Source organism: Xenopus laevis, chromosome 1L (assembly GCF_017654675.1).
Source record: "Xenopus laevis strain J_2021 chromosome 1L, Xenopus_laevis_v10.1, whole genome shotgun sequence".
Lineage (NCBI taxonomy): Eukaryota > Metazoa > Chordata > Amphibia > Anura > Pipidae > Xenopus > Xenopus laevis.
Genome location: NC_054371.1, coordinates 100,354,355 through 100,369,116, shown reverse-complemented (window position 1 = coordinate 100,369,116; position 14,762 = coordinate 100,354,355). Strand labels below are relative to the sequence as shown.

The 14,762-nt window shown below is 37.8% G+C and overlaps 1 protein-coding gene across 1 annotated transcript in view; it reads right to left on the bottom strand.

The window, feature by feature from the left end:
* The window catches only part of mfsd12.L (major facilitator superfamily domain containing 12 L homeolog), an 87,371-nt gene that overhangs the window by 14,983 nt on the left and 57,626 nt on the right, over positions 1 to 14,762 (bottom strand). Inside the window, 6 exon segments of the mRNA NM_001091125.1 lie at positions 9,034 to 9,164; positions 9,322 to 9,416; positions 10,351 to 10,521; positions 10,602 to 10,694; positions 12,045 to 12,137; positions 12,513 to 12,719. Coding sequence (NP_001084594.1) covers positions 9,034 to 9,164; positions 9,322 to 9,416; positions 10,351 to 10,521; positions 10,602 to 10,694; positions 12,045 to 12,137; positions 12,513 to 12,719 — 790 coding nt within the window.

The window sequence follows — 14,762 nt, the reverse complement described above, 5'->3', positions numbered from 1 at the left end:
CGATTTGGGCCGCTGCACCGCCACCGAGCAAGATGGTGATGATTTCAACGCGTCGCCATCTTGGGAATCGTCACCCTCTGGATCCGACGATTTCGATTTAGGAGGATTGCCTCTATTGCGCCTCATGGTATCCGTGCCTGAAGCTTGACCAGCCTTCATCTGCAGGTGAGGCAAATTTCACTCAAAAAAACAGGGTAAAAAACAGGGTATCTGTAGGGGAGCTCTCACCACTGCGTGCTATCCGGAGCTCATCCAAGCCACGCCCTCCTCTAACTCTACTTCTAGTACATTCCCTCTCACTGTAGGAGTTCCTCAAGGCTCTGTCCTAGGCCCTCTGCTTTTCTCGCTCTATACTACTTCGCTAGGAAAACTTATTCAGTCGTTTGGACTTCAGTATCACCTTTATGCTGATGACACCCAACTCTACTTGTCTACTCCTGACCTCTCTCCTTCTGTCCTTTCCCAAGTTAAAGACTCATTATATTTCCTCCAAGATCTTCCCCTGTCCCTCAGATATCACTTACAGTAAACAACAATACCTTTCATTCCACCACACAGGAACGCTGCCTAGGCGTTATCCTAGACTTGCATCTGTTTTTTAAGCACACATCCAAACACTTTTTGTATTCAACTGCGCAACACTGCCCGAATACGACCATATCTCAGTTCAGAATCAACCAAAACACATATTCAGTCTCTTATTATCTCCTGCCTCGATTACTGCAACCTTGCAGGTATTCCAGCAAGTTGCCTTTCACAACTTCAATCTGTTATAAATGCGGCTGCTAGACTCATCTATGCTCAACATCGGCTGCTCCCATATGCACGTCCCTACACTGGCTCCCAATCTCCTCTAGAATCAAATTCAAATTACCAACACTCACGTTCAAGGCCCTTAACATTGAAGCCCCTCCCTATATTTCATCTCTCATCTTCAAATACACTCCTTCATGCAACCTTTGCTTTGCTTCTGACCTTCGCCTCGCTTCTCCTCTCATCACTTCTGCCCATTCCTGTCTAAACGACTACTCTCGGGCTTCTGTTTTTCTCTGGAACTCTGTCTCAAGCTTTTTCCTTCTTTCCAAATGCACCTTAAAGACCCACCTGTTTAAAGAAGCGTATTCAATGTACCTTAATAAATCAATCATTGTTGTATTATAAACCACAAAATTGTTTCTAAAATCCTAACTTCTCAATTGTACCCTAACCTTTAGTTTGTAAATTCTAATTTGTAGGGCCCTCTAATCCTATTGTACTCTGTAAATCCTTGTTTGTTATCCACCATTTATTCCCTGTTTGTTATAACTAAGGTAAAGCACTGCATATCGGCACTATATAAATAATGACGATGAAGGTGTAGGGCAGTGGACACTGACCAATGGCTTGTGGACAACATGTCGCTTTCGACCACTTGGATGTTGCTCCCAGTGGCCTTAAAGCAAGTACTTCTATTTGCATTCCTTTCTTGAAGACAAGCTTTAGCTGCACAAAAACCATGTGTACTGCCAAACAGTGTCTCCTGTAGGCTGCCTGTCCACATAGGGGCTACCAATAGCCTATCACAGTCCATATTTGGCACCCCAGGAACTTTTTGCTGGCTTATGTTGCGCTCCAACTTTTTTTTCCATTTGAATATGGTTCATGGGTAAAAAAGGTTAGCGATCCCGGTATAAAGGCTCTCCACGTCCATTGTCACAAGCCAGAACTCCCCTATTTTATCCTCAATGGTAGGTAACCTATGCAAATTGTTACCAGTATCCTGGATATATAGCACCAATACATATGTATGTATTGTATTTGAAAAGGCATAACATACAGACCTCAAAAGAGGACATCAACCAGGATCAAGGGCCATTACTTTTGTACTGCACATATAGTGTATGCACTACATAGACTATTAAATGTCCACGGTGCAAGACTTATTCAAAACATCTAGAATTGTCCATGAAAGGTATTGTGAACATTATTTAAACTATTAGTCAGCAACTTCACCAAATTCCTTACGTACTGGATTCACCTCCCACTGTGTTCACTTTCAGACAGGTCACAAAACTTCCAAATCTTGGACAGCACTTCAAAAGTCACTTTTTCATTTGGTTAAAACACCGTTATTCATCCAGCTAGCACAGATCATTACAGAAATGTTTCAGGTCTACCTTAACCCCAGAAGACCTGCTTGACAAGGGGTCAATGTAGACCTGAAATATTGCTGTGAAGATCTGTGCCAGCCTGATGAATAAAGGTAATAAACCATATGAAAAAACTTCCTTCTGTGGTGCTGTCCACGGTTTTATGGACATAAAATAGTCATTAAGGTTAAAATAAACCGGTGGCAACATACTTTCCAAAATTGAGACAAAGGGTGCATGTCTGTGCAATATGAATAAATATATTTAGAGATATCTAAAGTAGGGGACAATTTTTGTGTGTGTTTTAATGTGTTCTCTTCCAGATATGATACAACATATAAAAGAGTGAGAGAGGTACAGGTAAGTGTTTTATGTTACAATAACATACAGATGTCACCATGGAGGAGGAGATTTAAAGGGATGTGCAGGTGCATGATTACTGAGCTTATAATATAGCCCTAGAGGCTTGAAATGTTGTTTCTGTGCATTACCCTAAAACTGCAAATAAAAGCATATAAAAAAAGTCTGTGCTATCATCTGAAGAAAGTTTTGCACATTGTGGTGTGTGAGAACACAGACACTTGCACAATTAAGCAACCGTTATGGCCCATATGCCCCCCTCGAGTGTCAGGACTGCCAGAAGTACCCGACGGCGCTGTTTACATTCCCGGCAGTCACAGTGAAGATCCAAGATGGCGGCGCCCATGCTGAACACATGGCTGCATGATGATGTCATCACTGGTGCCGGGATCTCATCATAAAAGGGCGCCCAAAACACTGTGACGTCGCCCAAGAATAGGATTTGCTGCTATTGATCCTGGGTTCCTGTTTGTGTTTCCCGAGTCCTGATTCCAGCCTGTTTCCAGCTCCCAGCCTGATTCCTGCTCCCAGTCTGTTTCTAGCTCCTGCCTTGGTTCTGACCCCCTGCCTGAACTCTTGATATTTGTTTCTGATCTGCCTGCCCTCGTTAACTCCAGCCTGTGACCACTACTACTGATTCTGCTTAACCCTTTGGATACCGCGACCTTGCTCCCTCAAGAGGGCTTCCTCCTTGATCCAGACTACCTCCCTGGAGGGAGCTCCCGGCTCCCTGACATCAAGTCACTGATGGGTTACTACTTGGTCACCAGGGTAACCAGTCAGTAGAAACCAAGAGAGCTGAAAAGCAGCAAGTAGTGTTCGGTTATGTTAGATATCCAGTCACTCCAGCCTTTATACATTACATTTTTGGCTAACTAACTATATTAGAAACATTTTTTATTTTGCACAGCCTATCCATTTACCCAGTTTTTATTTTTATACTGAACAATTCCTTTAAATAGCTTCACTTATACTGGGTAGTTTGTAGCATACACACACCAATTCTAATTTTAAGACATTAAGTCCAGCTGAAATCATTGCCCATAACACAGCAGACTCCCTTCTTTTGAGGTGCGAACTTAATTATTTAAAGCAGAACTAAAGCCTAACTAAAGAAGTAGACTAGAAATGTTGTGCATTATGTTTTGGGCTTCTGTACCAGCCAAGGGCAACCACAGCCCTTTAGCAGTAAATATTTGTGTCTCCAAAGATGCCCCAGTAACTCCCCATTGTCTTTTCTGCTGATTCACTGCACATGCTGTGTGCTGTTGTCACTTACTGAGCTTAGGGACCCACTCACAGTATACAGTACACATAGAATAGAAATGTCACAATATAAGGCTGATTAGTAATTAATAAAGATAATTACTACATGGCAGCATAGGAAGCAGTACAACTAGCATCAACATAATTAGCCCTGTAGCATCAGTTTATATTACAGACTAACATCATATTCTGCTTGATAATTTGTGAGGACCCCTAAGCTTAGCTTCTCAACAGCTGCTCAGAGCCCACTGAGCATGTGAGTGTCGCAGACACTGTCCAAGATGGTGACCTCCTGTGACAAGTTTGAAGTCCTGGATCATTGCTACTATTGAGAAGCTGAAACTTTAGTCTGGTCCAAAAAGTTCATTATATAAATTATGGCATTTTTATCCATATTCATTTTTAGGGTTTAGTTCTCCTTTAAGTAATATGAAGTTCTGCACAACATCACCCCCCCCCCCAAAAAAAAAACCTCGTTATTTTGACCTGGTGGAGGGGGGCAATCGGGTTGCCGGCCCTGATTGTGGCATGGCTACAAGTTGAGCTGAGTTGAAAAAAAACAAAGTCCATCAAGTTCAACCCCTCCAAATGAAACTCAGCCTGCATACAGACACACACTTACTTACTCCCCTGGCTTTTTTCCAGTTTATATTGCTCTCATTAATCTACCTTACAAGCTCTATGTAGGCTAGGGACTAGATATTTACTAACAGTGTCAGACCTACATAATTCTTTCTGTGTTGTTTACAAATTGTGAACATTGATTACTCCTCACACAGAATCATATGCACTCCAGCTAATAAAACAGAACCCTAAAACAGAACACCTATAAAGTATGCTGCCATGACCCATTACCCTAACTTGGAATAACTACAAAATATATCACCCAGGAGGCAAGGAAATCACAAACAGCTCTTGATTATAGCAAATTGTGGGACTGGCCATCCTAGGAGGGCATGGAGCAGTGGCTGGGTTGGCCCAGCCTGAAGGCCAGTTATGGTGTCCTAGACACTCCCTGGAAGGCCAAACTTGAAAGTCAAATAGGTTAAGATTACAGACAAACACACTTGCTGTCATAAAGGATGGCTGTTCCTCCAGGAATTTATAAGATAGCCACACCATCACCCCCCACCTCAAGGAAGGAGACACAAAAACCTGCAAAATGAATGGGTGTTGGGAAGTGTGGCACTTTTGCCGACTCCTATACTCAATGTAACCGGCCCAGCAGTATATACCTTCCAGAGAAGTCCAGACCTCCTACTCTGGGTTCTATATTCTGATGTGGATATACTTGTGAGTAGGCAAACAACTGTTTTATGTTGTTTTTAAAATATCCATTAAAAATGAATCACACTATGGTCTTTTCCATATTTTATTTTATTCATTAACAAACAACTGGGGGAAAGTAGCGTGAAACATGGTGGATACTTCCATTACATGAATTTGTATATTGAAATCTTGTGAGTTTATACCCGAAGTGGGAACCACTTGTAATTGGCATATTGATGTATGTATTAATGTATTAATATACATTTCAAGACATTGTTTGACCCACTTTGTTTGAGGTTTCTTTAAACTGAATACATCATTGTCCTATGTGTGCGCTTCCTTCTTTGCTTTAGATTTCTCTCATGGAATAAACATTTTGAAAGTAAATATTTACAATATAAGACATTTTATAGATGTACACGAAAATGTTGGTTGATACAACTTTACCAGTAGACATGTATTCAACCACATTTTGTGGGCTTGTCACCACAAAACTACCTATGAGCAGTAAAAGAGGAAAAATGATAAAGAAGGAAAGGCAATTATTTTTAAAATAAAAACAGAGCCAGCACAACAGACTGTGTCAAAAAATATTCAAATTATGCAGCATTTGGACAGAATGCTAATCCCAATTCAGTCTAAACTCTTACTGACAGGTGGTTACCACCAGTCACTGGAAGACTGCACACCCACATTCAGTATTGAGCATACAGAATATGGCATCGTTAACAACGATTATTGTACAGGGTATATTTATCTGCCTAACTTTCTAAATTCAGAATGACTTGTAAAAAGAACTTTCTGGAGTTAAATCACTGGAATTTTGCTCCAATCAGCATAATGTGTTTAGCATAACCAGCATGAGGATAGCAAAATTATCAGATCTATTGGGACTTCTCCACCATCTATTATTTCCTATTCATACTTATCTATGAAATCCAAGCATTTGCATATGGATTGAGAATGTTGGCATATATTCACTTTTTAGCTATTAGCAAGATCCTAATCCAGTTCTGATTAGAGTTTTGGGTTAGTAGTGGGAATTAATTTAAACCTGCGATCAATCTCTGGATATAATTATATATTAATTTATTTTTTAACCACTTTAATATACTTCGTCACTATTAAACAGTATTAAAAGCCTGTAAATCAGAATTTAGTTACTGAGCCACTTTAAATTGGCGAAAGAGATTTTGGTTTACTAAGCACTGTATTGGAAAGTAATTTCTCGATTCAAAAAACGCATTACCTTTGTTTTAAACAGTAGGTGCTGAAGAAGTAGTCTGTTTTAGCCTAATCATTTTACCCCCCATTTTACAACAGAGCACAATTAATTAAGGGGATATCTCTCTACCTCAATTAATTATTGATATTCCTCTGAAGTCATTAATCAATTCAAGCATACCATGCCTGCTATCAAATTCATAACCAGCACGAAGTCAGAGACCTCATGGAGGTATATGTTGACTGTATGACCAAGATTTTTGCTAGCAACTAGAAAAAATACAGCAAGTCCAGTTGATTTGACTTCATTCAAATTAACAAATGAATATAACTGAAACCCAGAATATTTTCTCACCCACAATAATCATTAGACAATGTCCCAAGCTATTGTTTTTTTTCCTATTTTTGTTAGCCATATAAAACACTAAAAAATAAACAGAATTTTGGATGGTCTTTGAAGGAGAGGATAAAACTGTGGGATAAAAAAATTAAGTATAGCACAAGGCAAAAATCTGCAAGCAACATGCAAGAATAACATTTACCAGGCCTAGAGTCTGCCTCCCCCAAATGTTACAGAACCCCTCCGAAACTGCCCCATTTTTATTATCTGTACATAGGAAGCAGAATGATGCAGCAGGGTGCCACAACACACCACTTAACCTTCTCTTGCAAGTGATTTCTGACACTAAAGGGCAAATTTATAAAGGGTCGAATTGAAAATTTGAATTTTCAAATATGTTTTATGGTCAAAACTGTCAAATTCGACTAGGGAGTTATCCAAATTTTATTCGAGTCTTTTAAAAAATTCGAATTAGATTTTCGATATTTATCATAATCTGGCCCTTTAAAAATTCAAATCTGACTATTCGCCACCTAAAACCTGCCGAATCGCTGTTTAAGTCAAAGGCAGAGGTCCAGGGATCAATTTGAATTCGATTTTTGAGTCGTTTCAATTAGTCAGAGTTTGAAAAACTCTATTTTAATAATAAATTTATGGGAGCTTAGGGGAGTTTTAAAAAGAAAAACTCACATGAATTCGAAATTCGACCTCCAAAGATGTGCAGTTGACTTCTATCCAGACCTGACTTTAACTCACATGCTCCATGTTTGAGATCACTGGCAAGAGAATATTATGTAGCACAAGATGGAGCCTGTTAGCTTTCCTGTGTTACTGCTTCTTCTGTGCAGGAATGAAAACATGGCAATCATTGGGTGGTGCAGGAGTTGCTTCAAGATGGAGGTCTTGCAAGCATACTAAACCAGGGGTGATCCTGGGGCTGCTGATGACCCCCTCTCCTGGTCCTCGCTTAAAAATTTTGCATCAGTGTCAAAGGGGGGCTGAATTGCTAGTGCAATGAATGCTAGTGGAGCCAAATTTCCATTTTAGATGCCAGAAATTTGGCTCTTAAAGGAACAATTCAGTGTAAAAATAAAAACTGGGTAAATAGATAGGCTGTGCAAAATAAAAGATGTCTTTAATATAGTTAGTTATTAAAACATGTAATCTATAAAGGCTGGAATGAGCAGATGTCTAACTTAACAGAACGCAACCTACTTTGTGGCTCTCTAGCTCTGGGTTAGTCAGCGACTTTATGGGGGCCCACATGGGACATAATCTGTTCAGTTAGTTTGCAATTGATCTTTAGCATGAAGGTCAGATTCAGAAGCACACCGTTATGACCCAGGTGCCCCTCCCCTCAAGTCTGCCTGGTAACCAATCAGTGGAAACCAAGAGAGCTGCAAAAAGTAGTGTTCTAGTTATTATGTTAGATATCCAGTCACTCCAGCCTTTATACATTATATTTTTTAGCTAACTATATATATATATATATATATATATATATATATATATATATATATATATATATATATATATATATATATATATGTGTGTATATATATATGTGTATATATATATATATATATATATATATATATATATATATATATATATTATATATATATATATATATATATATATATATATATATATATATATATAGATATAGATATTATATTTTTTATTTTGCACATCCAATCAGTTTATACTGTACAATTCACTTAAAGTAAGAGGAGGAGGCTTTTTGCCCACCTGGTAACTGGCCGTTCACTGCTGCCTGAGGCAAGGTTCTCACAGCAGGACCGGCTCTGTATTAAACTGTAGATCATCACTTTATCCTTGGATATTATACTTGTCCAGGAAGTCATCTAAGCCACTCTTAAAGGCATTTATAAAATCTGCTATCACAATATAAACTGGTATTCAATGCCCTTACAGTGAGGAACCATTTTCACTGCTTAAACACAGTTCAGTTCCTCAAGCCTAAAGTTTGAGCCATTATTATTTTCTTAAATCCCAGTTTTTTATGTCAGGTTCCCAGATGTTGCTGGACTACATCTTCCAATTATCTTTTACTTTGTAAATATGCTGGATGATTCTGTGAATTGTAATTCAGCAACATCTGGGGACCAAGGTTAAAAAACACTGTTGCATCAGCATCAACTCCAAGTCAGAAAAAAACCTGTGATGTATTTTATCAATTTAATTAATTTGATCATTAACACTAATAACACCCCTTATATTGTTGAATACAGCAACCCCATTTTTGAAACCTTCCATCATAACCAAATTATTTGAATGACGGTAACACTAAAGGCTCATAGACATTAGTGATTTGGTGCTCCAACTCTACAGAAGTAAAAATAAAAGTCTCCCTGTAGTCAACTTGGCTAAATAAATACAATGTAAATAAGCTTAAAGTGAAATTAACATGTAGGTACTTACAATATCGCACTTTAATTGGCCAGATCATAATGGAACTTAGTGAAAAGGCAGCTACAATAACCACACCGCCTGTGACTGTCACCATCACCCAATGGTAGAAAGGAACGCAAGCCGGGCAGCACACCTGAGTACTAAGGAGAGAGTGGAGAAGACAAAGATTATGAAGAGTCTATTCCTGGTAACAATAAGCCCCAAATTAAGAATGTTTTCTAATTACTCACAATATGTGAGTGCCCACCATTCTTTCCACAACATGCACACAGTTTCACACACTGACAAAATGCTTACCGACAAGGGTGCAGAGACTGGATAGCAACAACTGCCAGGCCATTGGCTACCTTATCTGTAAAGCTCATTGCCCCATAAACAAATGCTGCACTTCGCTGTAAAAATTAAAAGCAAAACAGTCTTCTTGAAAAGTAGTACCAGAAAAAGCAGGAGTGATTTTGTTTTATTTCACGTTAGATGAGAATAAGTAGTTGGCAAGTTTATTTATCTTGCGCTACATGTAAATCTTTAGAGCAATAAATAAACTGCTATTCAATGGCAAAACCGAATGGTTAGCAGACAACCTTTACCTGCACAAAGCCATCTCAAATTAAAGGTCTGCTCATATTGACTATTTTTTCCACAAGCCATGAGTGTATTGTAATTTCTTTCAAGCTGGGCCCTCTGACACACTAATGTAAACCCTTTTATGTTAATTGTATGACCCTTGATGTAAGCCACTGCTGTGATTAAAAGGGATACTGTCATGATTTTTATGGTGTAATTTTTAATATGATAGTATATACTTCCCTTTACAAATACATCTCAATTTATAATTTAGCCGTGCCCAAATAGTGATCTAACAGGAAGCAGGCAAAAAGCTCCTCGTCAGCCCCACAGGCATGTTAAAATAGCACTCAAAAAGTACATACCTAAGTGTTTAATAATGTCCCGAATAATTGCTCCAAATTGTGTTGTATTAAGGCCATAAGTTTAAGGATCAATGGCACACAGCATTTGATCAAGAACAAGTTTTCTTGTAAAAAATACAGCCGTGGTGAGTGTTTTATTTCAACCACAAGTTGCAGAGATCAAAATTCTGCATTATTTGCTTTATTACAGGCATAGAAATTAAAGGCAGTGCCGGAATACTATGGGTTACAAAAGCTCCAGCTTGGAAGTAGGCAATTAAATGCATCAAGAATACTGTAATGTACGAGGGGTCAAACCAGATTTAGAAGGTAAAAGTAATAAGCTAGTCTATAAAGAAATGCAGTGTCTACACAGACAGAAAAATACATGCATGCTCTCATAAAAAAACATCCTTACCGAGTGAGTCCCAATAAGATCAGCAGTCATGGAAAGGGAAGTGACCAAAATAGTTGCAGATCCAGTACCCAGGACAACAGCAGCTCCGTATACTGCAACTCCCAAACCAGGATCCAGTGCTACCCATGCTGCAAATGTGGCAATGGCAAGGAGACCTACAAAGTATGTAAACTGGAAAAATGCAATCTGTTAGACTAAGAATTACACAGATCCTTGACCTTTAATGTGAAATGTGTTGACAAGGTACTCACATTTCTCCCAATCCATTTGTTGATGGGTTTCATTAGAAATGATGACACAAAGCCACTTACATACATAACTAATGGAATTGTTGCTATATAGTTCTATAAATAAAAAACAAAAGAAAAATTGCATCAAGAAATAAATGAGAAAGAGATAACATCAATTACAGGTAATGTTAGGGAAAGCTTTCAAATTAGGCAAAGGACCAAAAAAATAACTACTACTAATAGTTTTTACTGTTTCCAAAACAAAGCATAATACTTGCCCTACAGAAAACACTGAAACCTATCAACGAACAGCTGGAACATTCTGATTTACCTGTGTGTATCTCAAGTTATTACTGTTTTGCAAGTCTGTAAAAAAAATAAAATAATGGACCCCTGCCAATAGAGCTATGAAGTCACTGTTCATAGTTCATATGATGATAGTTTGCACAAACTATAAGGAAGAATGTAGTTCAGTCTATCTTTATTTTTACAAAAGCCCCGTCAAACTAAAAAACAGTCCCTTAGTAGCCAACTATTAAATAAAGCATGTCTGTTTTTTTGGCATCTAAAAAAATTCCTGCACTTGAAAAAAGTTATTCCTTTGCCTAGACACTTTCTTAATTGCCATATTGTCTGTTACATCTTATTATGCCTGTGAGCCAAAATGGCAATGGGAACCAGGATATTGAAATATTCCAAAGGGGATCTAAAGCCACCGAGTGTCACTCCAGTTTTTGCAATACCGGCCATGGTCTTAACTGGCTATAGGCTATAGCAGTAAAATATTGGCTGGATGGGAACTATAGCTGGTACTGCTGTTTGCTGGAAATGGTACTAACCCAGGGTAATACTACAGGGAGTGCCATCTTGCTCCTTGTCCCTGCAGTCCTCACTACTGCCCTGGGTGGTGTGATTGCACAGTAGAGCAAATTTGGGACATAAAAACCAGCCGTTTCTACTTTATTGTATTTGGTTTATTCAGGCTAAAATGTTAATAGTTCTCAAGTGGAGATCAGATAATCCCCCCCCAACAAACAGCGATGGATAGAAATGATTTACAGTTCAGTCCCCTGAAACCAACTCACCTACGTAAAGGTTGTTCTCAAAATCTTGATAAAATTTGGTCTCAGTAGATAACTGAACACTTTCCCTCTTTAATACAACAAAGCATGTTGAGTCCACAGAATGGCCTCATCTGCCTCTTAACCCCGTCCCATGACAATACAAAGGGTTTATTATATTAAAGGTTTGAAAACTTTTATTTGCTAGTTAATACAACCTGTTTGTCATTGCAAGGCTATAGGTTTTCTTCTTCTGAAATATTATGTGACTTGTTTACATTACCATATGCTATTAAACACTTGATTTTGATGCTAATGTCAAATATGATTTGACATTTAATAAACATTATTCTGGGGAAATGACCCATATACCATCACCCTAGAGGGCAAAAAATAAACTTACCTTTGGAAGGTGCAGAGAATTGGTCAAATATAAGGCAATAAACGTCTGAGAGAGATTTACTATAAGTCTTGTACACATGTATAGAACAGCCACCTGAAAGTAACGTGATATTTTTAAGCAAAAACTGAAATGTTCTGTGGAAAAAAAAATTGCAAGTTGAAAGAAAGAAAGCCAATCTGTTTCACATCATTTACAATTTCAGTATCGCTGAATGTTTGCTTTGAACGGCTTACTCTAAGCATGTTCACACCAAGGCAACATATATGCTATTTTAAAAATCATGAATGAAAGACCTTAATGTTTCAGCAAACAACTCTGATAAAGTAACTTCTACCATATCTTAAGACCCTTTTTAAAATAACATCAGTTTAAACTTATCTGTTACACGTTAGTACACCATGGGCAATCAAAATACTAAATATATCTAGCTAAAAGGTGTAAAAAATAAATAGACAATGTATACTGTACCTGATAGAAAGATGGTTCCTTTAGCCAGCGCTTCCAAACCATGAAAGACTTTGGTGGTTCAGAAAGTCTGGGATCTTCAGAGGGATGAGGACTATCTGGGTCTTCAGTCTCCAGAAGAAGATGAAACCTTTGTGGCTTCTCTTTTGTTCCAATATGGAACAATAGTGAGAATACAGTTCCCAACCCAACCGTGATAAGGGCCAAGGTCTGCAAGCAACAAACATGAAGTTTTACTCAGTGCTGCAAACTATGACTCCTTAAGATTTTTTTTTTTTTTTTTAAGATAGCACAAATCAGTTTCTGGCTCTATTCCTTAAGGTCCACGACACATGAGAATTGTAAGTATGTTTGCAATTAAAAATAAAACATAATGGGTGAAGCACCTACATTTTTTTTATTTTTGGCCTTAGACAAATCAGTAGTGATGGGCGAATGTGTCCCGTTTCGCTGAAAAAGGTGCGAATTTCCAGTGAAATTTGCAAAACGGCAAAAAATTTGTGGAACGTTGCCGGTGTCTCGTTTTTGGACGTCAGCGAAAACGCGGCAGTGTCCAAAAAAAAAAATTGACTTTTCGCAATTTACTCTCCAGTGGTGAATCGGGGGAATTCGCCCATCACTACTAATCAGCATTTTTACTGTAAATGTACTCTTGGGGAAGAAAACAAAGGCAATATAATATGAGTTTTTGTGTATACTGAACACACAAAATAATACAATTAAATAGTGAAATGTACATACATGAAATAATATATTGGAGGACTAGTAAGAACATATTATTTAAGGCAGCAGCTACTATTTCCACACCCCAAGGAGGGAAACTACTATTTTCCCAGTGATAATAGCTATTTTAATAGAACTAATAAAAGTTTACCTCAGTGTGGTTGTAATTTTACAAACATAGATTAGTATTCAGGATAAAGTGATGATACATACTCTATAACAATGTGGATGTGCAATTAAAGGAATTGTTCAGTGTAAAAATAAAAACTAGCTAAATAGATGGGTTGTGCAAAATAAAAAATGTTTCTAATATAGTTAGTTAGCCAAAAATGCAATGTATAAAGGCTAGAGTGATTTGATGTATAACAAGTCAGTCAGAACACTACTTCCTGCTTTTCAGCTCTCTTGGTTTACACAGACTGGTTACCCTGGTTACCAGGCAGTAACCAATCAGAGACTTGAGGGGGGGCTACATGGGTCATATCTGTTGCTTTTGAATCTGAGCTGAATGCTGAGGATCAATTACAAACTCACTGAACAGAAATGTACCATGTGGCCCCCCTTCAAGTCGCTGACTAACTCAGAGTTATAGAGCTGAAAAGCAGGAAGTTGGATTCTGGCTGTTTTATTAGACATCTGTTTACTCCAGCCTTTATATATTACATTTTTGGCTAACTAACTATATTAGAAACATTTTTTTATTTTGCACAGCCTTATCTATTTACCCAGTTTTTATTTTCATACTGAACTATTCCTTTAAGTCTACATCTTATCTTTAACGACCAGTAACATCAAATTTTCATTGGCAAGTGTATTTGCTCCCTGTGGTTTGTCCCTTTTTTGCCTTGATCTTGTAACTTGGTGGTATGTATGTATTTGTGCTAATACTGTTGTGCATAATATACCTGATGTATATTTGTTTACTGTACACTATATAAAAGATCATTTTAAAATACCACCTTTGTTTATTAAGTATTATTTTCTTTATTGAGTGTGCATCCCCTCTCTATTTTCATATATAAAATACAGAACCAATACCTGTACAAGAAATAAAAGGACCCTGCTCAAAAGAGTTTCAATTTAACTCAGAAGTTAAAATTAACAGCACTGTTTCTCCCACTATTGACAGTGTACCAAAATATGCAGTTTCTAGGAAACACAAAACAGAAAGCATAAAATTAGAGAGTGAACACAATTGAAAACAGTGGTGTATTATTGGTGTAGTTATTGGTAGATTTTTTAAGAGATCATATTAGAAGATTATATTCTGGAGAATGGCATTATAAGCAATAATCAGCATGGTTTTATGAAGGATAGTTCCTCTCAGACAAAAATGATTGCTTTTTATGATGAGGTTAGTAAGAAGTTGGACAGTGGGGCTGCAGTAGATGTGATCTGTTTGGATTTTGCCGAAGTGTTACAGTGCCCCACTGCTTTCTAAACTAAGATCTGTTGGTATTAGTAATGCTGTTTTTACATAGATGGGTGGTTATTAATGGTACATTATCTACATGGAGTAGGGTTCTTAAT